The following is a 23,621-nucleotide window of genomic DNA, read 5'->3' on the forward strand; positions in this document are numbered from 1 at the left end:
GGAACAAAATATTCCGAACGCTGCGGCAGTGGATTATCCCTTTAAAGGGAATGTACCATCATAAAATGATCTATTCTTTAACCACTTAAAGGGGTACTCCACCCCTAGACATCTTATCCCCTATGCAAAGGATAGGGGATAAGATATCTGATCGTGGGCATCCCCTGCGATCCCCCTGCTGCATCCCCACGTTCATTTAGAGCGTTGGGTGCAGCTTCGGAGACTTGTGACATCACAGCCAAGCCCCTTTGTGACATCACGGCCACGCCCCTCAATGCAAGTCTATGGGAGAGTTGCTTTGAGGGGGTGTGGCTGTGATGTAGCGAGGGGCGTGGCTGTGACATCACAAGCCTTCTGCCCTGCATCGGCAGTAATCCGGCATGGAGCGAAGTTCGCTCCGTGCACCGGATGATTGGACCTCCGCAGCCGAGATCGCGGGGGTCCCCAGCGGCGGGAGACCAGCAATCAGACAACTTATCCCCTATCCTTTGGATAGGGGATAAGGTGTCTAGGGGTGGAGTACCCCTTTAAAGGGGTACTCCGGTGGAAAATATTTTTTTTAAATGAACTGATGCCAGAGAGTTAAACAGTTTTAGCAGCTGTATGCTACAGAGGAAATTCTTTTCTTTTGAATTTCTTTTTTGTCTTGTCCACAGTGCTCTCTGCTGACACCTCTGTCCGTGTCAGGAACTGTCCAGAGCAGCATAGGTTTGCAATGGGGATTTTCTCCTGCTCTTGATACGGGCATCAGGTGTCAGCAGAGAGCACTGTGGACAAGACAAAAAGGAAATTCAAAAAGAAAAGAATTTCCTCAGTACTTCACTTTTTAGGTCTCCATAGGGGACAATACATAGCAATCATTAGATTGCTGTTACTAAGCAATGCTATGCATAGACATAGCACTGACCAGCAATATCCGCAATCTACTTCTCTGGTCTGCTGGAAGGCAGTCCAGAGGAGCATATCGTCGGAGCCACTGGGGGGGAAGCAAGGGGACCTCTGGCAGCCATTTTGACTCATAGACACTTGCGACTATGCTGTGGGTTGTCAGATGAGTCCTCCGATAATGCGGCAGATGGCGTGATCAGTATTAAAGTGTACGTAAATGTAAGTCCTGCTGTGTTAAGTACCAGTATACCTGGACATACATTTACATCCGGGTTAAAGCATGTTTTAATAACCATATTTTCAAATAATTGTTTGCTCTTATTTTCCATTTTGCTATCTATATCATTAAAAAAAAATCCTAAAATCATGACGTTTTCAGTATGGCCACTAGGCCTAATATTAACCTCGTAATGACCATTGACATGTACCTGGAAGCCCCCAGCTGATTTTTGTAGCTGAGGGCTGCCACTAACAGCTGACATGTGGCAATCACCGTGGGCGGCTATTAACCCTTTAGATCGCCGCTGTCAAACTGACAGCGACGCCTAAAGGGAGATTTAAATGGACCCTGGTGGTCTAGTGGGATGGATCGTTATCCACTGCTGAAGTAGCCGGAGGACTTACCTCTCCTGTAGTCCGGTCCATGGCTCTATCAAGGCTTTATCAATCGCCGGTCACATAGTTCAATGGAGTTCTATGGAACTCCATTGATCTGTATGAGTAATCTACCGTAATAATTCCTCCCAAGTCCTCTAAAGGACCAACAAAGTGTAAAATTTTTTTTTAAAATAAAGGCTTTTATTTATTAAAAGTTTATTAAAACTTCCATATTAAGAGTTTACATACCACAGTTTTCCCATATTCCATATAAAAATATGTAAACATCATAAAAATAAGCTTATTTAGTATCGCTATTTGCGTAATTGTCCGAACTAAAAAAAATATAACATTATTTATCCCGTATCACGTTATACCCCAGATGAATGAAAATATGAATGATGATATTACAAAGTACAATTGTTCCTGAAAAAAATAAGCCCTTATATTGGTGTGTAGACTAAAAAATAAAAGTAATGGCTATTAAAAGGCGAGGAGAAAAAACAATAGTGCAGCAACAAAAATTGTCCTGGTCCTTAAGGGGTTCAATTGAAACTTCCTGTTCTGTACATATCACTTTTAATTTGTCTCCTCTTTATCATCACATCCCAGAGTACAGTGAAAGTTGACATCAGTGTATAGATAAGACAAAATCTTGGCAATAGCTTAAGCTCACAGCTAAGCCTCCCCCTTTCTATGGATTGACCTCTGTATAGGTCACAGAGGATGCCCAGTAATCTTTGTTATGTCAAAGGAACAGATGCCTCTTGCTGCCTATGTCCATGGGACCTGCTGTTAAGCACATCTCTAAATACTGTTAAAAACAGCTCAAGCATAATGGCTGCCTCCATATATAGAAAAAAATGAAATTAAATAAAAAAATTGAAAATAGAATCAGACATGCCAAACCTTTTGGGCGCCCGGGGTCTCAGTGTTAAGACCCCGACCGATCTCTTGATATCACTGGAAGAAGCTGATTGCGAGCTGCACTAAACAGGCTCCATTATAACTCTATGGGTTCCATCCAGTGTAGCTGGATCGTGGCCAGCCAGGAGTAAAGCATGCTAGCATGCACTTCTCCCAGTAATATGTAGAGATCGGTCAGGGTCTAAACACTAAGACCCCGAGTGATCAAAACTTTTGACGTGTTTTTTTTACAGAGAAAGGGTCACTTTAAATATTTATTAGATCATTTTGTGACGGCACATTCCCTTCCAGTAGGTTACTATATATACCATATATGTATGTAAAAGATGTTTTACATCACTGGCCATAAATATATATATATATATATATATATATATATATATATATATATATATTTATTATTTTTTATGGCCAGCGATGTAAAACATCTATTACCCACCTATTGATATTTTGATGCCAGATTATAAAAAAATTTAGTTTTTTGTGCAATTTTTTTCTCACTTATAATTTTTTTCTTACTCATAATTTTATTATGAATGCCATAACATTTTTAAGTTTTTAAATTAACTGGTGCAAGAAAATGATACAGAATTTTAAAAATGACTTCTATTTAAAAATCTTAATCCTTCCAGTACTTATCAGCTGCTGTACACTACAGAGGAAGTTGTGTGGTTCTTTCCAGTCTGACCACAGTGCTCTCTGTTGTCACCTCTGTCAGTGTCAGAAACTATCCCAGAGGAGAGAAAAAAAATGATGCACTGGATATGGCGCTGGTTCAACTTGATTCCCAAAGAGATACACAGAATGCATATGTATTGTTAAGAAGCATCAATAGGTTTTATTAACAACGAATAAAACAAAAAAGTAATACATAAAAAGGGCAATGATACATTTCAAGGGAATATCCCTCTTTCTCAGATTGGCAAAGTGTCAGGAACTGCACAGAGCAAGTGCATATTCCCAGAGCGAACCTCTCCTGCTCCGGACAGTTCCTGACACTGACAGAGGTGGCAGCGGAGAGCAGTGGGGTCAGACTGGAAATAACTATACAACTTCCTTTGGAGCATACAGCAGCCAAAGCCAAAAGAGTATCTAGCAGGAAGGAGAAATATAAGTCCTTCCCTCATATTTCCTATTGTTTTTGAATCCACCTCTATTTTTAACGCTAAAAAAACTGGACAATTAGCTGCTATGAAATGCCGTGCAGAACCCTTTTCTGGATACAACGCTCACACCTTTCTTTCTTTCCTAGCAACAATAACATAATGACCTAAAAAATCTGCACCGCCTTCTCCAGAAGTTTCATTCTTCATAAAGAGCTCAAAGTTTTCAATAACGTATCCAGTCCCAGTTATGGCTTCTCTCAGAAAGGCTTCATTGAGGCACAGGCCAGAAAACCTTTCTTCACCTACCATGTAGAAATTGTTTCCCAGATCACCCGCGAGCACCAAATAACCACCTACTTTTAATAAATGGGTAATATTTTTTAATGCAGTGACATAGGATTCTAGATCTTGACATGCTCCCTCCAGACACAGGCAACTCAGGAGGCAATCCACTGCGGGAATAGTAACCGGATCTAGGGGATTTGTAATCAGAACATCACACTTCAGGACTTGTTTTATGCATTCTCTCAGCCGTTCTTCCTTTTCTTGGTAAGATATCCTGTCACAGAAGAAGAAGGAACGTTACTACAAAAATATTTTATCTACAAGTATACCTAGTAATAAAAAGGATAGACTGTACCAGGACAACAGGAGACATGAGGTGTTATTGTTATTTTACCAAAGTGAAAGTGAAGAATGACTTTATGAATTGCCTTTCGCAAAATGGGGGACATATGAAAAAAAAATGTGCATAATTTTTGTAACTAATCACAACAAGACTGCGCTATGCCTACCCCTATTAACTGACCATAAAGTGTCCCCCCTTTTTCCATAATAAATGACATAACACATGTTAACCAAGTGGACGTGGGGGTTGGCCACAGCTTTATTGAATTTATGTTAACATGGATGTAAAACAACCTCCAACCTCCTGTGGGTTGGCAACTAGAGAGGAAGCGCACTGCCAGCCGCCAGCATTGGCCGACGGGCAACTCAGCCATCCACCTACATCATTACTAGAAATTAACTCCTGCACCGCCAGCTGTGACTTCTGAAATTCAAATACATGGAAAGGGACCAGCAACCGCAGCCGAACTGCAACCAGCCTCCAGGAAAGCGCACCTGCCAAGACAACAACCCTCCAAAACATCCGACAGAGTAAATAAACAAATTGACCAAGAAATGACAAGTAGGAAGGAAATATACCATTATATATTCTTTTTTTTATGTTTTTTTTATAAAAATTTTAAAAAGGGCGGGAGGGTGAGAACTCCTGCTGGCCACAATCAGGTAAGAGGAGGGGGCAAGCAGGGGCTTATTATATCCCCTGACACGACCACCCCTTCCTGTTCTAAGACCAGTCCCCCCATTAACCCCTTAACCACCAAAACGAGGGGAATGACTGCTTAAGACAGGGGAAGGGGGGCGGGAGCCTGGCTACCTGTGCTGCACCTATAAACATTCGCCCAGTCCGTGCCACCTAGCCCTATACGGACTGGTGGCACCCAGACTGTGCGAAATACACCTTCCCCTATTAACTGACCATAAAGTGTCCCTCCCCCCCCCCCTTTTTCCATAATAAATGACATAACACATGTTAACCATCTTAAGTGGATGTGGGGGTCGGCCACAGCTTTATTGAAATGATGTTAACATGGATGTAAAACAACCTCCAACGTCCTGTAGGTTGGCAACCAGAGACCCCCACCTAACACATACAATGCTTGCTCGGTACCATCCTGCAGCCCTGATAAGAATATATCAAGCCCTCTGTCGTTAAGGTGAACCCCATCAAAAGACGAGCTGCCTGTGCCTAACCACTACACCCGACTGTGCACGGACGTATCGAGCCAAACGTGAGCATCCCGTGCCCCCTGCCAGGTGACTCTAAGGACAATTTCGGACCAAACGTCAATGACTTCGGAGAAGAGTAAGATGATCCTCTCTAAGTAATTCCTCATCAGCGTGATCAATTCGGGAACCGGCATGGAACATAGATCATTCCCAGCGGCATGGATAACCAGAAATACCAGTGAGAGAGAATGACCCGCAATCACCAGGGGCCACAAAAAAATCGTTCAAATAATGAATTATGGACGAACAGACAGTTTCAAACCACACCACCCACTCCAAGAACGAACTGAACATATCGAAGGTGATAACACTCTGGGTATACCGGTAGGAGCCGGAAGGCAGATTGTATTTCGGATTTTGCCATAAGGGCTCCTCTTCCCGCCCGCCAAACCAACAACACTGCCCTATAAAAGGATACAGAAGGGGCATCCTTAGAAATTCCGGCATTAACTGAGCCACCCTTCGGGTACGAAAGGTGATGTATTAAGCGGAACTTGCCACTCTCCTTTTTCGGGACCACCCCCAGGGGGGATAACGTCAAACTGAAGAAAGGGGGGAAACAAAAGGACCCTGAAATCGACCCAGATTGACCTCCTTTCCTACTTTTTCCCTAAGGGCAGCAGGGTGAAGGTTATCGGACTGCAAATTCAGGGCCTGCTGTGAAAAAACAGAGGGAACATATGGGATGAAAAAAAAAAGAAAAACCAAGATATAACTGATTAGCTTCGGACCTACTGGGGTAACACTCTAGCCAGGGCAACATCGCGGCCACGTTCACTGGCGTCTTTCCCCTCGGAAGGAGCTGGCTCCTAGACCAGCAGTTTTGCCACACTGTGGAACATTCGTGTTTGAACTTGCACAGTCCGAAGAACTTGCAGTGGCCCTCATTAAAGAGCCAGAAAGATCCGGGACGGCGTGCGGCCACTGCACCCTGGGAACCCGATGAGGAAGCAGTTGCCCCTGCTGGAAAGGGAGTAGAACGATGGGACATCATTGATCTAAGTCAAACATTGGTGGCCCTAGAACCCCAACCTACATCCGGCTGCAGAGCTAACCGCCATCTGAACTCCTCATCGTACTTCCACCACCCAAAACAGCCATGCGACTTGAAAGCGCCATAGATGGAATCCATGTATATGAAGAGCTCAGAACAGCGCTCCAGGTGCTGCTGTCCCATAATACACCCCAGGACCGAGAAGGCTTGTAATCAATTACACTTCAATTGAGTTTTACGCGGCTGGTGTTCAGCAGGTTTGTCAGAAAAAGGCGTGCGTTCCTTATCTATCAGAAATTAAGTACCATATGTTAATGTATTGATTAGCCCATATATTTTTCTTCTTCCTCGACATGAGCCCCCAGGAGGCTGATGCAGCAGAATAAAGCCTCTTTGTGCACCCTCGTCCCGGGCGGATAAGGGGCCCGCTTCGCCAAGGAGTGTTGAAAAGACCCCGCCCCTTGAGAACCAGGCTCCAAATGCGCCAGCAAGGCCTTAAGGGCCGAACTAACTACCTCTGACCCTCCCCAAGCCCCAGCAAAGTTTTACTCACAGGGAGACATAGATGGAGGAGGAGCAGGTTCAGAAGAAGGCAACACCACCGGAACCAGAGGAGGAGGAACCAGAATCGATGAAGAAGCAGCAGCGTGCAAGCCCACAACTGCGCCGGACCAATTGTCCGCTCGTTGGGAACCCATCGCCGAATCCGAGGGCTCCCGCTGCCTCCTGGAAGAACACTCATGACCCCGCGGGCTCCTGAAGCAGCTGTCTGAGGAAGAGGGGGACCGCCATCTGGAGGACCTGGAGCATCTGGAGCGACTCCTCAACCGATGGGATTCATGGCGGCCGTGCCTACAGCTCTTGCTGGAACCACCCGTCTTGCTGCGGCGTTACCGACTGGAACCATCCGATGAAGAGCCAGACAAGGAATGCCGCCTCCTGGATGCATCACGGCGGCGGCTACTGTAGCCGTACACAGAATTACACTGCCTGGAAGCAGGTGGCTGGCAGGTAAGGGGAAGGGACTCTAGGGCATCATGAAAACCTGACCCATGGGCCGCAGGTTCCTCCACATAGGGAGGGGGGCAGGAGAAGAGGAAGGGGGTGTAAGTGACACAGACATATCTGGCACAGGGTCAGGCAAATCAATCTCCTCAGGCGAGGAGCTGGAAGCAGGGGCCATGTTATTGCCAATAATAACAGAAGAAACCGGTGAAGGAGAGGGGAGGATGAAGGGCTCCACCGGCACCACACCGACTTCTCCTGACTGTGCGGAGAGTAAGGGAAGAGTCCTCGGCGCTCCCGCTCTCCGTCGCAGCGCCCCTCCCACCACCTCTAACAGTACTCACCACAGCAGCCGCACCACAGCACGGCCACCTGTGGCATCCGGAGCAAGGACAGCGGTAATCAGCAAGGGGGCCGGTCTGGAGGAGTTTAAAAAAAATGTAATAAAAGTAATCATGAGTTTCTTATCAATTTCCCACCATAAATAATAATTTTTTTGGTTGCCTCATAGATTTTATGGTAAAATAAAAGGTGCCATTGCAAATAACAATTGGTCATGCAAAAAACAAGCCCTCATATAGGTCTGTAGATAAAAATAAAAGAGTCATCTGTGATTGGTTGTAATGGGAAAAACCAGACAATTCTCCTCACACATTGTGATAAATCAGATTGTCACGATCATACCCTATCGGTCCAGCCAAGACATTAGAGAGAGTGTGATGGTGCAAGGGTTAAGGCCACCAGACCTCTGGGTATACACTACTAGTCCCAGCAAGTCACCAAATTAACCCTTAGATAAACGTGTTTCCACCAGAGCTGCCTTCAGAAAGGTGAGCTCATATATTTAGAGATCAAAGACCAGAGCTGATTAATTAAACATTTAATCTGATAAAAGGTATCACAGTGCTAACTATATAAAAATACAGAAACAAATGACATACAGGTATAAAAATATATAAAAGAGTTTTGCAAGACAAGTTCAGAAAACAAAAATGAAGTTCTTACAGCATGATGGTATAGCCGTCCTTTGTGGGTGAGAGCTCTTGTCAGCTTTGGGCACAGCCTTCAACAACAGTTGAGTCCAGCATTTTAAGTCTTTCCTGCTTCCTTGGAGGGAAACTCCATTCCCCCCCTCCCCTCTGATCCCACCAGGTGGGGCATCTCTCTTCCTGACCCCTTATCTGTTTATTATATGATGGGACTAGAGTGCCCCTTACATCCTGCTGCTTCAAAAGAGCCTTTGACTTCAAAGGAGATGTAAACAAACAGCCAGACCCCCAATAAAATGCAATACACAAAAAGGATACACCGTCTGAATGACCTCTCACCCATGTCTTGGATAATACATCACACACAGTTATAATTATAATACACATATAGGATTTTAATAATCAGGCCTTGGACCTGACACAGATCTATTGGGGAAGGTTTATCAAAACCTGTACGGAGGAAAAGTTGACCAGTTGCTCATAGAAACCAATCAGATCGCTTCTTTATTTCTAAAAAGACCTCTGAAAAAGAAAAGAAGAGATCTAAATTGGTAAAATTTTCCTCTGCCCAGGCTTTGATAACTCTCCCCCCTGGTGTATAGGACAGGGAGCAGCTGTGGGGACCACATTATACACAGAGTTACTCCATTCCCAACTGCTTTAAAAATTATGGGGAAGATTTATCAAAACCTGTGCAGAGGAAAAGTTGCTGAGTTGCCCATAGCAACCAATCAGATTGCATCTTTCATTTTGCAGAGGTCTTGTTAAAAATGAAGGAACCGATCTGATTGGTTGCTAAGGGCAACTGGGCAACTTTTCCTCTGGACAGGTTTTGATAAATCTTCGCCTATGATTTTTTTTTTTAACCCCTTAACGACGCAAGACGTATATTTACGTCCTGCGCCGGCACCCGCATATGAAGCGGGATCGCGCCGCGATCCCGCATCATATCGCGTCGGTCCTGGCGCTCATCAACGGCCGGGACCCGCGGCTAATACCACACATCGCCGATCGCGGCGATGTGTGGTATTAACCCTTTAGAAGCGGCGGTCAAAGCTGACCGCCGCTTCTAAAGCGAAAGTGAAAGTGACCCGGCTGCTCAGTCGGGCTGTTCGGGACCGCCGCGGTGAAATCGCGGCGTCCCGAACAGCTGACCGGACACCGGGAGGGCCCTTACCTGCCTCCTCGGTGTCCGATCGACGAATGACTGCTCCGTGCCTGAGATCCAAATGTTAGCGGGAGAGGGCGGGAGTGGAACAAACATCCTATGGGAGCGGGTGGGAATGGTCAGAAATCCAGCAGAAGCGGGATTTAAAAAACAGCCTTCTACAGGGCTCTACTGTACAGGACCCTGAAGAAGCACCTGCCTATTGTGTATGAAGTCATTTATGATTTCTAGCAGCAATTTCTGAATTTACAATGTAAAGATTTGCTTTATTTGTATTAGTTGAGAGAAAAAGTCTATCAGCTCACCCCTGGTACGCTTCAGGTCCGTGCCCTGACAGGTGCGACCCAGCACTGAGAGAAACCAAATGGAAGAAAGAAATATATCCAGCGCGGACTTCGTGCGAATATGAACTTCTTTATTCAGGTACCAACAAGAACAGGATAAAGTGACGCGTTTCAGCCAGACAAACTAGCCTTTAAGGCTAGTTTGTCTGGCTGAAACGCGTCACTTTATCCTGTTCTTGTTGGTACCTGAATAAAGAAGTTCATATTTGCACGAAGTCCGCGCTGGATATATTTCTTTCTTCTATTTGTATTAGTTATCTTGTCTATTTTTCCTATTTTTGGGTGACATTTTGGGGCTTCAGAACCAAATACCAGGTTTCCATAGAGTTATGGTCTCAGCATACAATGGTTTCATCATAAAATGTTTGTCCTGGAACCAGTTCATGTTGTAACCACTGTATTTGCCATTGTTTAGATATATACAGTGTTATCATACATAAAAATGGTCTTATAGCTATGTTATCTTGGGAATATATACAATGGGTGCGGAGAGGGGGGGGGCAATATATCTTTGTAGAAGCTAGCAATTTTACGGCTGGGGTCCAGATCCCGACACATTGTCACTGCTGTATGATCTGACCGGCTACAGACTAGATAGATAACACAAGGGCCAGTGCAGACTAAGTAGATCTATTGCAGAACAGTCAGGCACATTGAGGGCTGTTGTTACCAGAGAGAGGGGAAGGAGGTTAAAGGTTTGGCATTGTATTTTTTGCACAGTACCTGCCACCTTCCAGTTGGCATACATGTTTCACCACAGGACTCCAGTCAAATGCTCCAGGCTGATTCTTAAGCCATAGATTAAATTCCTCTCTGTTTTTGTCAGTAAAATCAGAGACAATGATGTTTTTGAAGACTTCACAGGCTGATAGTAGCTGGTATATAGTGGGCCCTGTCCCAATGTCAATCAATGTGTCACCTTTAACTTTACCTTATAGGACAAAAAAGAAACAAAACATGATGAAAAGGTTCAACAAATTGTACAAAATAAAAACCTTTACAATTATGACTGTTGCCATTTTCCCATTGTATCTGCTTTAGATTAAGTTCATACAACATAAAAACTACAGCTGTAAAACTTAGCCTAAAGTGGTATTCCATCTTGTAAAGTGATGGATGGCATAAGACTAGGATACATCACTTAGTGATTGGTGGGGGACTGACCTCTGGGACCCTCATAGATTATGAGAAGGAAGGTAGAAGCAGCATTAGGTTAGCGCTGTCTCTCCAGGGAATTGCACAGTGGCCATGATTACCTCTATGCAGAGATGAAGCGACAGATGAAGTACGCAGCGCTGGAGCCATGACTCCGCCCCGTGTGACCGTCACACCCCCTCCCATAGACTTGCATTGCGGGGGCGGAGTGTGATGTCACACGGGGGTAGAGTCGTGATGTCACGATACTCCAGCCCTGACCCGGCAGACTCCGAGGCTGCAGTGCTGCGTGCAGCTCCCAGAGATGGGTGCTGCATGCGAGATAACGGCGGGACCCCCGTAATTGGACATCTTATCCCCTATCTTTTACCAATTTTTCCAATCCTTCCTGAATAGACTATAACCCTGTATGCTGACCCCCCAGTCATAGCTATCATCCAACCATGTCTCTGTTATTCCTACAATGTCATAATCCTCCTCAGACATCATCAACTCCCGTTCGTCATTTTTATTAGTCAGACTTCTGGCATTGGTCAACATGCAATATAGAGGTGTTTGAGGCTTTTTCCTATGAAGCCTATCCCTATTATCTAACCCCTCCCTCCGCTCCACCCCCCAGGTACATTAATAAGTCCCTGCTCTCTATCTACACTGTCTTCCACTTCTATATTGTGGCCATCGTCTCCCCGAGCACAGCTGCACCAATTGAGGTGCAGCCCGTCCCTACTGTAGAACCTGTATCTGATAGAAAAGTTGGCCCAGTTCTCCATGAACCCAAACCCCTCCTTCCTACACCAACTTCTGAGCCACTTATTTACCTCACTAATTTTCCACTGCCTCTCTGGTGTTGGACTTAGTACAGGTAATATTTCAGAAAATACTACCTTGCAGGTCCTTGCCTTAAGCTTACGGCCTAAGTCCCTAAAATCATTTTTAAGGACAATCCACCTACATCTTACTTTGATATTCGTGCTAATGTGCACCATGACCGCTGGGTCTTCTCCAGCCCCACCCAGCAACCTGTCAACCCGATTCACAAAGTGCTGCAGGAAAACAACACACTGTTTGACGATCCCGGTCCTTGCGACAGATTGCCCTGTCTGTTGAGTCCCCCACATGAGGATGTAAAAGCAACGCACCAAAAAAACTGTTGAAGACCAAGTACACCCTTTCAGGACAACAGAATTCCCCAATGGAGGTGGCCTCTTTCAGCAGAATAAAATGACCTGTAACTCTGCAAAAATTGTTCCAAAATGACTCTTCCAAAAATAGTTCAAGGTGTTAAGCATCTGTGGATGTGCTGGAAAAACAAGATTCATGGAGGGTACACCTCACATCATGACATTTTTTTTTTAGATACCACAAACACTTTAAGAGTACGTTCACACGTACGCAGATTTGATGCGCAGGATTTGATGCAGAGGATTTTCTGCTGCGGCTTTCAATGTAAACTAAATGACTCAGCACAGCTTCTAATCTGCAGTTACAAATCCTGCGCATCAAATCTGCGCAGGATCCTGTATGTGTGAACGTACCCTTAAGGTAGGGTCACAGGTAGAGCATACGAAGCATATTTCATGCTGCGAATGCACCCATGCCAGTCACTGGAGTGAGCTCCCCGCTGTGGCAGAGTACCCCTGTGTGTCTTCCCATAGCAGATCAGCAGCGGTGAAACTGCTGCTATAAGCAGACCCACAGGGAGCGTGCTCTAGTGACTGGCATAGGCGCATCCGCATCCTGAAATACCCTGCAGATGTGTTACATGTGACCCTACTCTTAAAGGGGTACTCCGCCCCTAGACATCTTATCCCCTATCCAAAGGATAGGGGATAAGATGTCAGATCGTCGGGGTCCCGCTGCTGGGGACCCCGGGGATCGCTGCTGCAGCACCCCGCTTTCATTACTGCGCAGAGCGAGATCGCTCTGAACGTAATGACGGGCAATACAGGGGCCGGAGCATCGTTACGCCAAGGCTCCGCCCCACGGGCGTCACGGCCTGCCCCCGTCAATACAAGTCTATGGGAGGGGGCGTGGCGGTCGTCACGCCCCCTGCCATAGACTTGCATTAAGGGGACGGGCCGTGATGTCATGAGGGGTGGAGCCATGACGTCACGCTGCTCCGGGCCCTGTATCGCCCGTCATTACACACAGAGCGAACTCGCTCTGTGCAGTAATGATGGCGGGGTGCCGCAGCGGCGATCCCCGGGGTCCCCAGAAGCGGGACCGCGGCGATCTGACATCTTATCCCCTATCCTTTGGATAGGGGATAAGATGCCAGGGGCGGAGTACCCCTTTAAGGATCTGTTGCGAAATTCCACAGGACACCTTCAGAGGTCTAGTTTGGTTCTTTTTTATAATTCAATTATTGGTGAAAATTTTGTATGGAAAAATGTTGTATACAGTGGTCCCTCAAGTTACAATATTAATTGGTTCCAGGACGACCATTGTATGTTGAAACCATTGTATGTTGAGACCATAACTCTATGGAAACCTGGTAAAGTGAGGATTAACAAAAAATAAGTAGATAACCAATACAGATAAAGCAAGTCCTTACATATAAAAGTAAGGAAATAGCTGTCTATGTCAGTGTTTCCCAACCAGGGTGCCTCCAGCTGTTGCAAAACTACAACTCCCAGCATGCCCGGACAGCCGTTGGATGTCCGGGCATGCTGGGAGTTGTAGTTTTGCAACAGCTGGAGGCACCCTGGTTGGGAAACAATGGTTTATGTAGCGGACAGGAGCTTCTTCAGGGTCCTATACAGTACACACAGTGTCCCAAATGGAGCCACCCTTACTTGGTGTCCAAAGGAGCAGCTAACCCAGCACCGGTAAGGAGTAGTACAGAATTTGTAGTTCCTCCCTGTACCGTAGCCATTCAGTGCTTGTCAGTAGTAGAAGTGATTTACAGTAATAGAGGTGATTTACCAGTAAAATACCAATTCTGATTGGTCAGTTCCTCCAGTTGTGACACGTTTCACAGATCTGGACTTTCCGTAGCATTGTATGTTGAGTCTGGTTTCAAGTTACAATGGTCCAGAAAAGACCATTGTATGTTGAAACTATTGTATTTTGAGGCCATTGTAAGTTGAGGGATCACTGTACTATGCATATATGAGACAACTAGCAGTGTACCTGGCATTGCCTGGTCTTCCTACCTAAACCATGTGGGAAAGGAAAAGCAACAATGAAGTTCTCATCCTCATATCCAGTTCTCACATGCTGACCTCATATACTGCCCTCATATCCCGACCTCATATACCGTTCTCATATCCCGACCCCATATCCCACCCTTATATCCCATTCTCATGTCCCGTCCTAAAATCCTGTCCTCATGTCCCAACTTCATATCCCGTTCTCATGTCCCGTCCTCATATGCCGTCCTCATATACTGCCCTCATATCCCGCCCTTATATCCCGTTCTCATGTCCCGTCCTCATATGCCGTCCTCATATACTGCCCTCATATCCCGCCCTTATATCCCATTCTCATGTCCCGTCCTCATATCCCGACCCCATATCCCACCCTTATATCCCATTCTCATGTCCCGTCCTAAAATCCTGTCCTCATGTCCCAACTTCATATCCCGTTCTCATGTCCCGTCCTCATATGCCGTCCTCATATACTGCCCTCATATCCCGCCCTTATATCCCGTTCTCATGTCCCGTCCTCATATGCCGTCCTCATATACTGCCCTCATATCCCGCCCTTATATCCCATTCTCATGTCCCGTCCTCATATCCCGACCCCATATCCCACCCTTATATCCCATTCTCATGTCCCGTCCTAAAATCCTGTCCTCATGTCCCAACTTCATATCCCGTTCTCATGTCCCGTCCTCATATGCCGTCCTCATATACTGCCCTCATATCCCGTCCTCATATCCCGCCCTTATATCCCATTCTCATGTCCCGTCCTCATATGCCGTCCTCATATACTGCCCTCATATCCCGTCCTCATATCCCGACCCCATATCCCACCCTTATATCCCATTCTCATGTCCCGTTCTAAAATCCTGTCCTCATGTCCCAACTTCATATCCCGTTCTCATGTCCCGTCCTCATATGACGATCCTCCCCCAGATAAGAAATCAATGTGAATATTATGGAAGCTTAGACAAATCAACCTTAGAAATGAAAACAATTGTGACCTACCTGAATGAAATGTTTTTGCTAGCTGCCTGAGTACAAATTGTAGATAGTCGTCTCCCAAAGACCCTTCACCCATTCTAAAATAGGCGTTCAGATACGCCTTAGGGCTGAATAATTTCTGGTATTCCTCTTTTCCTGTGAAGTTAGACATGGTTTCTTCTCTGGAGATACTGGCTGAACTGACTGAGATGTTTCTTCACCAGTAATGTCCACTGCTGGGTCTTGTGAATAGAATACAAAGTGCTTGTTCAGACAAAAGCACCTTGGTGGTCTGCCAAAGCAGTGCTTACATAGGCTCAAATTGCGAACAATCTGTCCTTTCACTGTGCACTGAGGAGGTACAGGGGGAAATGTATAAAGGCTTGTATAAAAAACAAAACAAAAAAAAGTTGCACATTTTTGCATAAACATCATTTTGCTAAATAAAAACAAATAAATAAATTGTGTTTTAGTAACTTTTGCACCTCTTCTGAAAAAAAGGCAATTTGAGCAACTCCCATTAAAGGCAATGAGAGTTACACAGATTGCCTAACTCGCCTCCTTTGTCTGTTTTTTAGCTTCCCAACTACTTCCAGGTGGGGGTCCTTGAGGTGGGACCCGCAACTGGGGACATTTATAGCATATCCAGTCAATATGCCATAAACATCCCAGATGACCCCTTCAAGTTTAGTGAATTTTTAGACATATTTATTATATGCAAATATTTAATCCCTTAAGGACCAGGCGTTTTTCGTTTTTTGCACTTTCGTTTTTTCCTCCTTACCTTTAAAAAAATCATAACTCTTTCAATTTTGCACCTAAAAATCTGTATTATGGTGTATTTTGTGCACCACCAATTCTACTTTGTAATGACATCAGTCATTGTACCCAAAAATCTACGGCGAAAAGGAAAAAAAAATCATTGTGCGACAAAATTGAAGAAAAAATGCCATTTTGTAAAGTTTGGGGGCTTCCATTTCTACGCAGTAAATTTTTTGGTAAAAATGACACCTTATCATTATTCTGTAGGTCCATACGATTAAAATGATACCCTACTTATGTAGGTTTGATTTTGTCGTACTTCTGGAAAAAATCATAACTACATCCAGGAAAATTTATACGTTTAAAATTGTAATCTTCTGACCCCTATAACTTTTTTTTTTTTCTGCGTATGGGGCGGTATGAGGGCTCATTTTTGTGCCGTGATCTGAAGTTTTTATCGGTACCATTTTTGTATTGATTGGACTTTTTTATCGCATTTTATTAATTTTTTCATGTTATAAAAAGTGACCAAAAATACGCTATTTTGGACTTTGGAATTTTTGGGCGCGTACGCCATTGACAGTGCAGTTAAATTAACTATATATTTTTATAATTCGGACATTTCCGCACGCAGTGATATCACATATGTTTTTTATTTTTATTTACACAGTTTTTTTTTATGAGAAAAGGGGGGTGATTCTAACTTTTATTAGTGAAGGAGTTAAATGATCTTTATCAACTTTTTTTTCACTTTTATTTTGCAATGTTATAGCTCCCATAGGGACTATAACACTGCACACACTGATCTTTTACATTGATCAATGGTTTCTCATAGGAAACCATTGATCAATGATTCTTCCGCTTGACTGCTCATGCCTGGATCTCTCTGAGCAGTCATTCAGTGATCGGACAGCAAGGAGGAAGGTAGGGACCCTCCTGCTGTTCTACAGCTGTTCGGGATGCCGCAATTTCGCTGCGGACATCCCAAACAGCCCCCTGAGCTAACTGGCATTAGTGTACTTTCACTTTAGATGTGGCGTTCAACTTTGAATGCAAACCTGTGTGACTACTGCAACTCAATTATCTTCAAACCAGTAGCACAGTGGCTAGCAAATCAAAGCTCATTGATATCTAAGAAGTCCCAGCAAACCTGTGAGGAACCTGAACTACGGTCCTCTATACAAAAACTGTTCTGTTTCCTGCAGTTGCATAAAATATGCAGTAAAGTTTATTCCGGTTTTCATCAAATATCGCCTGTGGACATTCAATTATTTCTCCCTACCGTTTCTGGGACGGTTGGCGGTAGGACCATTACTCTAAGGAAACCTCATCCTGGTGTCACGACAACATAGGGTTAATACCAACATACCCTACACTATTACCTGCACCACCTAGTCACCACACACCCAAAAGGCTACCATGATATCACAGACTTTACTACCCCCGATGGCCCTACATTGCTACTGCCATCCTCCTTGCGGACACCACAACTTAACCTCCAAAGAAATTTCTACCATGTTTCTTATTAAAAGACTTTAACAAAGATTCTTGAAAATAAAAAGCTGTAAGTCCTAATGAATCTTTTCACATACATATCATTCTGCTCTATATGGTGATGCGGGAGGATTGGACAGAATTTTCATGGTGACAGGTTCACTTTAAAGAAAAAGGGGCCCAGGGCAACCACAAAAAAATGGGGTCCCTCATCCTTTTTACACATTTTTTTCTCATTACAAACTTTATGTAACACAATATCCCAAATAATAACAACAGTTTAGATTATATTTATAGGTCAAATTAGTAAAAAAGAGGTCTAATACTCGAACCCCTTCCCGACCCATAACATATTATTAATTCATGGGTTAGTTGAGGGAGTAAGGTACAGGCTCAGGAGTGTCGGCTGCTATCTTTCCCCCGTTATCTTTCCATTCATATTTTAGCTGTGTCAGGCCGGTGGGTGTCCTCACCTGCTCTATTCTGAGTCCCTCCTTGGGTAACTCCCACCTGTCACATTAACATATGTTCATTTATATATTTATCTTTTTTGTTATAAAGCTTTCTTTTCCTTCTTTTCCTGCCTGGGTATTTGCCTGGGGTCGTCATTTCTATAGCCCTTCCCTTTAAAGGGGTATTCCAGGAAAAAACATTTTTCTTTATATCAACTGGCTCCAGAAAGTTTTGTAAATTACTTCTATCAAAAAAATCTTAATCCTTTCAATAATTATCATCTGCTGAAGTTGAGTTGTTGTTTTCTGTCTGGAAACAGTGCTCTCTGCTAACATCTCTGCTTGTCTCGGGAACTGCACAGAGTAGAAGAGGTTTGCTATGGGGATTTGCTTCTAAACTGGGCGGTTCCCGAGACAGGTGTCATCAGAGAGCACTTAGACAGAAAAGAACAACTCAACTTCAGCAGCTCATAAGTACTGAAAAGGATTAAGATTTTTTAATAGAAGTAATTTACAAATCTGTTTAACTTTCTGGAGCCAGTTGATATATATAAAAAAGTTTTTTTTCCTGGATAACCCCTTTAACCCTCTATATAATATCCAAGGCCTAAATAGTCTGGTCATGAAGCATTTCAGGCATATCATTCCATGCAGGGCGACATTGGCCCTCATTTACTAAGAGTGGAGTGGAGTTTTCTTTGTGGGGCTTTTTTTCCCCCGACAGGTATTTTTCCATAGTATTTACTATTGTATCTTGTATTTGGTGATTTTTCTTATGTTTTGCTTTTTTACACATGCTCTGAGCTGTTGGGTTTTCCAGAGCTCAAATCTACCACATTTTATGTGGGAACATTACTAAAGTTGTAGTTTTGTTTTTCTCTAAAATGTGTTTTTGGAGACACACTCCTTTTCCTTGGCCATGTCCCTTTTTCAGGTTTTTGAAGTAAAGTGGAGAGTTTGTAAAGTAAAATCTACTCGGAAAAGCCTTAGTAAATGAGGCCCATTCTGTTCCTAAAGAGACTTCACCTGTAAAGCGTACCTGTCAGATCACCCGGAAAAAAAAAAACTGTTATATGTTGCTCAGTATATGTTGCTCCTGATCATGTACATGTAATCTTATGTGTCTATGACCAATACAAGTACACACACTGTGCCTACAGCTTTTGCAGAACTACAGCTCCCAGCATGCCCACACATCCTATGAGTTGTAGTTTTGCAACAGCTGGAGGCATATGATTGGTAAAACTGATTTTCAGCAGTGTTGCTGCAGGATGTGTTCTTCCACTGGTTGCAAAACCACAACTCCCAGCATGCCCACACATCATTTGGGTGTGCAGGCATGCTGGGAATTGTAGTTTTGCAACAGCTAGAAGTATATGATTGTAGTCCCCCCTGTAACGCACACACACATTCACTTCATATATTCACAGATACATATACATATAAATACAGTCATGGCCTTAAATGTTGGCACCCCTGAATTTTTCCCAGAAAATGAAGTATTTCTCACAGAAAAGGATTGCAGTAGCACATGTTTTGCTATACACATGTTTATTCCCTTTGTGTGTATTGGAATTAAACCAAAAAGGGAGGAAAAAATCAAATTGGACATAATGTCACATCAAACTCCAAAAATGGTCTGGACAAAATTATTGGTACCCTTTCAAAATTGTGGAAAAATAAGATTGTTTTAAGCAGGTGATGCTCCTTTAAACTCACCTGGGGCAAGTGACATGTGTGGGCAATTTAAAAATCACACCTGAAAGTGGATAAAAAGGAGAGAAGTTCACTTAATCTTTGCATTTTGTGTCTGTGTGTGCCACACTAAGCATGGACAACAGAAAGAGGAGAAGAGAACTATCTGAGGACTTATCAAGAAGTTTGCAACCCATGGCATTGTATCTAATCTCCCTGGGCGTGGACGGAAGAGAAAAATTTATGAAAGCTGTCAATGCAGGATAGGCCGGATGGTGGATAAGCAGCCCCAAACAAGTTCCAAAGATATTCAAGCTGTCCTACAGGCTCAGGGAGCATCAGTGTCAGCGCAAATTATTCGTCGACATTTAAATGAAATGAAAAGCTATGGCAGGAGACCCAGGAGGACCCCACTGCTGACACAGAGACATAAAAAAGCAAGACTACATTTTGCAAAAATGAACTTTTTGGTAAAGCACATCATTCTACTGTTTACCAAAAACGGAATGAGGCTTACAAAGAAAAGAACACAGTACCTACAGGAAAATATGGTGGAGGTTCAATGATGTATTGGGGTTGTTTTGCTGCCTCTGAGACTGGGTGTCTTGAACGTGTGCAAGGCATCGTGAAATCTGAGGATTACCAACGGATTTTGGGTCGCACTTAACAGCCCAGTGTCAGAAATCTGGGTTTGCGTCCGAGATCTTGGGTCTTCCAGCAGGACAATTACCCCAAACATACGTCATAAGGCACCCAGAAATGGATGGCAACAAAGCGCTGGAGAGTTCTGAAGTGGCAGCAATGAGTCCAGAGCTAAATCCCATTGAACACCTGTGGAGAGATCTTAAAATTGCTGGTGGAAAAATAGAGACCTGGAGCAGTTTGTAAAGGAAGAGTGGTCCAACATTCCGGCTGAGAGGTGTAAGAAGCTTATTGATGGTTATAGGAAGAGACTGATTCCAGTTATTTTTTCCAAAGGGTGTGCAACCAAATATTAAGGGTGCCAATAATTTTGTCCAGCCCATTTTTGGAGTTTGATGTGACATTTTGTCCAATTTGCTTTTTTTCCTCCCTTTTTTGGTTTGGTTCCAATACACACAAAGGGAATAAACATGTGTATAGCAAAACATGTGTTACTGCAATCCTTTTCTGTGAGAAATACTTCATTTTCTAGAAAAATGTCAGGGGTGCCGACATTTACGGCTATGACTGTATATATCCAGACACACATATATTTACATGCAGGGACACTTACTTTTTAAACAAACAATCCTCCATTCAGTCTTCTGTCTCCAGCTCAGTCATGGCAGCAGTGTGCTTCTGCCTCTCCTCCCCTTCTCTTCACACAGCAGACAGTGAGGGAGCCCAGAGTAGTGTGCTTCTGCCCCTCCCCCACCCCTTCTCTCCACAGGAACAGCAAGCAGTATCTTTAGACCTGCAGACCTGTCAATCATGAAGTGTGTCCATGATGTAGGTGATGATAAGTGGACACAGTAGGACTAGTGTGTATCCCAGGAGGCGGGGGGGGGGGGGGGGGTCAGTTCTTTGACTGGCTTTTTCAGTATGAAATACTGATTTTTTTTTTTTTTTTTTATGAAAGCAATTGCAAAACCTATTGGTTTTGCATACTTTACAACATATCAAAAGTTTTTTTTATATCTGACACTGCCCATTTAATCCTCGTCCCAACCTAAATTTATGTGTAAACTTGTTCCTATTCTTTTTATGGCACTAGTGGCTGAGAAGAAGCAGGCCCTCATGAGCCCTAACACAGCTCATAGACAGAAAATGTAAAAAGGTTATAGGGGCAATGATATGGCAAATTGAAGCATGTTTTATCGCAGAAAACATGTCACGTATACCACAACTAAAAACAGAATCCCCCCGAATGAGAATTTTATTTATTTTTTTCAGTTATACCTCACACATTTTTATTGTTTCCCAGTATATTTTAGGGTTAAATGAAGGGTGTCATTACAGAGTACAATTTGCCATACAAAAAAAAAAGCTTTGTAGGTAAAAAAAAATAAGAGTTATGGCTCTTAGCGGGAGTGTTCCCTGATGTCTGTCGCACTGCCGTGTCATAACGGCACAAAGCCACTTAGTGGCATCCGTCACATATAAGGTTCCATAGTAAAAAGATATAGTGCACAACATATGTCTTTCTATGAGATCCAGCTCAGTAGAATAGTTCAGAGGTGTGTGCTATACCAACCAGCAGACCTTGCTGCATATGTTATGATCCACGATAGGCCTCCATCAGGTACATGGGGGAGGGGGTCCAGGAGTCCGTCTGGGTTCACACTACGTTTTCTCCCATACGGGAGCGCATACGGCAGGGGGAGCTAAAACCTCGCGCTCCCGTATGTCACCGTATGCGCTCCCGTATGTCATTCATTTCAATGAGCCGGCCGGAGTGAAACGTTCGGTCCGGTCGGCTCATTTTTGCACCGTATGCGCTTTTACAACCGGACCTAAAACTTTGGTCAACCACGGTTTTAGGTCCGGTTGTAAAAGCGCATACGGCGCAAAAATGAGCCGACCGGACCGAACGTTTCACTCCGGCCGGCTCATTGAAATGAATGACATACGGGAGCGCATACGGTGACATACGGGAGCGCGAGCTTTTAGCTCCCCCCTGCCGTATGCGCTCCCGTATGGGAGAAAACGTAGTGTGAACCCAGCCTAAGACATGACCCGGACATGTCCCAGCATTTCCATGAAATGGATGCAGAGTCTTAAAGGGGTACTCTGGCCCCAAAACATCTTATCCCCTATCCAAAGGATATATGGACCTGGACTACCATGATGGACACCTGTATTGTGGTATATGGAGCTGGCACTGTAGAAGAGCTGTTGCAAAACTAGATTTTTAGTTTTGCAACAGCTGGAGGCACACTGGTTGGAAAACAATAAAATATTAGGTTAACTCTATATGCTACTGTAAGAAAGGATTTCTGGTATAACCCACACTGCATTGCAATGTCGAAAATATGATGTTTGCACCGGATATAAATAATAGTGTAGTGCCTACAAACGACCACCTGGTGGCAGCAGTTAAATCCGGCGGCAGCCTACGTGATCGATACTCTGTGGTTACGGTCATGTGACTTACTGGCTCCGCCCTCAGCTAGTTCGTAGCTTGTTGCTAGGTGGAGTGACGTCACAGGCTCTGGGTGACAGCCTCTCGCTGGGGTTCTTTTCCGGAACGGGAACGGGGGTCAGTGTAATCCGCCGTAATCCACCGGCACCGAGCGGACGGGAAGCTCGTGAGTGTCGGGAACACTCGGTGAAGCCCCTGCCTTGTCCGTACAGCTCGGTTTCGGGCGCCCTCATAGCCGATGGCCACCGTGAACCGATGGTGAAAAGTGCTCCGGGGGTCAGAGGCTGATTGCGGGGAGGAGGAGAAGGTCTGCGCGGTGTCATGGAGCTGAGAGTCGGGAACCGGTACCGGCTGGGCCGGAAGATTGGTAGCGGTTCTTTTGGAGACATTTATTTGGGTAAGAAACGTACTGGAGACGGGAGGGGTGAAGGAGGGGTGCGGGGTTGTCGGGCTTCATTGTAACTAGTGGGGGCGGTAGTCGGGGACACCGGGGTGTCATGGTGTCTGGATAGGATGTTGGGGTCTGTAGGCCCGGACTGTGTGAGCCGGAGGGGGAGGGGACACCACCCCCCGCCTGTATATAGGGAGGATGATAATGGGGCCTCGGCTGCTGTATACAGTATGTCCTGTACACCCTCATTGTGGGGTCCCCCGAATCCTACATAATGGATGTGTGGGGCCCCAAAGCCTCATGACAGGAGCCGGGGCCCAGAGGAATTGGGAGTGTCTTGGTATAGTGCACCCTCCTCCCATCATTGTGGGGTCCCCCGAATCCTACATAAGGGATTGGTGGGGCCCCAAAGCCTCATGACAGGAGCCGGGGCCCAGAGGAATAGGGAGTGTCTTGGTATAGTGCACCCTCCTCCCATCATTGTGGGGTCCCCCGAATCCTATACTTAAGGGATTTGTGGGGCCCCAAAGCCTCATGACAGGAGCCGGGGCCCAGAGGAATAGGGAGTGT

The 23,621-nt window shown here is 44.7% G+C and overlaps 2 protein-coding genes across 8 annotated transcripts in view; one reads left to right on the forward strand and one right to left on the reverse strand.

Annotated features, from left to right (window-relative positions):
- Window positions 1–1,203: 1,203 nt before the first annotated feature.
- On the reverse strand, window positions 1,204–22,802 carry LOC130297559 (nicotinamide N-methyltransferase-like). Of its 4 annotated transcripts, none has more exons than XM_056550140.1 (4): window positions 22,673–22,802; window positions 15,179–15,396; window positions 10,596–10,803; window positions 1,204–4,077 (listed from the first exon to the last, which is right to left on the reverse strand). In XM_056550140.1, the coding sequence occupies exons 2-4, from the start codon at window positions 15,324–15,326 to the stop codon at window positions 3,642–3,644; spliced, it is 792 nt and encodes a 263-aa protein (XP_056406115.1). In that variant the 5' UTR covers window positions 15,327–15,396; window positions 22,673–22,802; the 3' UTR covers window positions 1,204–3,641. The 4 variants fall into 4 exon arrangements, with proteins under 4 accessions (XP_056406115.1, XP_056406118.1, XP_056406116.1 ...); XM_056550143.1 differs by lacking the exon at window positions 22,673–22,802 and adding an exon at window positions 22,602–22,654; XM_056550141.1 differs by lacking the exon at window positions 22,673–22,802 and adding an exon at window positions 22,529–22,543.
- The window catches only part of CSNK1D (casein kinase 1 delta), a 42,199-nt gene continuing 41,307 nt past the window's right edge, over window positions 22,730–23,621 (forward strand). For 3 of the 4 annotated variants that reach the window (XM_056550136.1, XM_056550135.1, XM_056550137.1), the window contains exon 1: window positions 22,731–23,057. In XM_056550136.1, coding sequence (XP_056406111.1) covers window positions 22,982–23,057 — 76 coding nt within the window. In that variant the 5' untranslated portion in view covers window positions 22,731–22,981. Of the gene's footprint in view, window positions 23,058–23,621 lie in introns of all 4 variants that reach the window. The other variant, XM_056550138.1, reaches the window with a different exon arrangement.

The sequence above is a fragment of the Hyla sarda genome, chromosome 13, assembly GCF_029499605.1.
Source record: "Hyla sarda isolate aHylSar1 chromosome 13, aHylSar1.hap1, whole genome shotgun sequence".
Lineage (NCBI taxonomy): Eukaryota > Metazoa > Chordata > Amphibia > Anura > Hylidae > Hyla > Hyla sarda.

What these genes read in the sequence shown, in the direction of transcription:
- LOC130297559 (XM_056550140.1), bottom strand. Translation starts at nt 15,326, where the DNA reads ATGTCTAACTTCACAGGAAAAGAGGAATACCAGAAATTATTCAGCCCT. An exon ending in AGCAAAAACATTTCATTCAG is followed by an intron (nt 10,804 to 15,178) that starts GTAGGTCACAAT and finishes TTGTCCTATAAG; the next exon opens with GTAAAGTTAAAGGTGACACA. An exon ending in TGCCAACTGGAAGGTGGCAG is followed by an intron (nt 4,078 to 10,595) that starts GTACTGTGCAAA and finishes CTTCTGTGACAG; the next exon opens with GATATCTTACCAAGAAAAGG.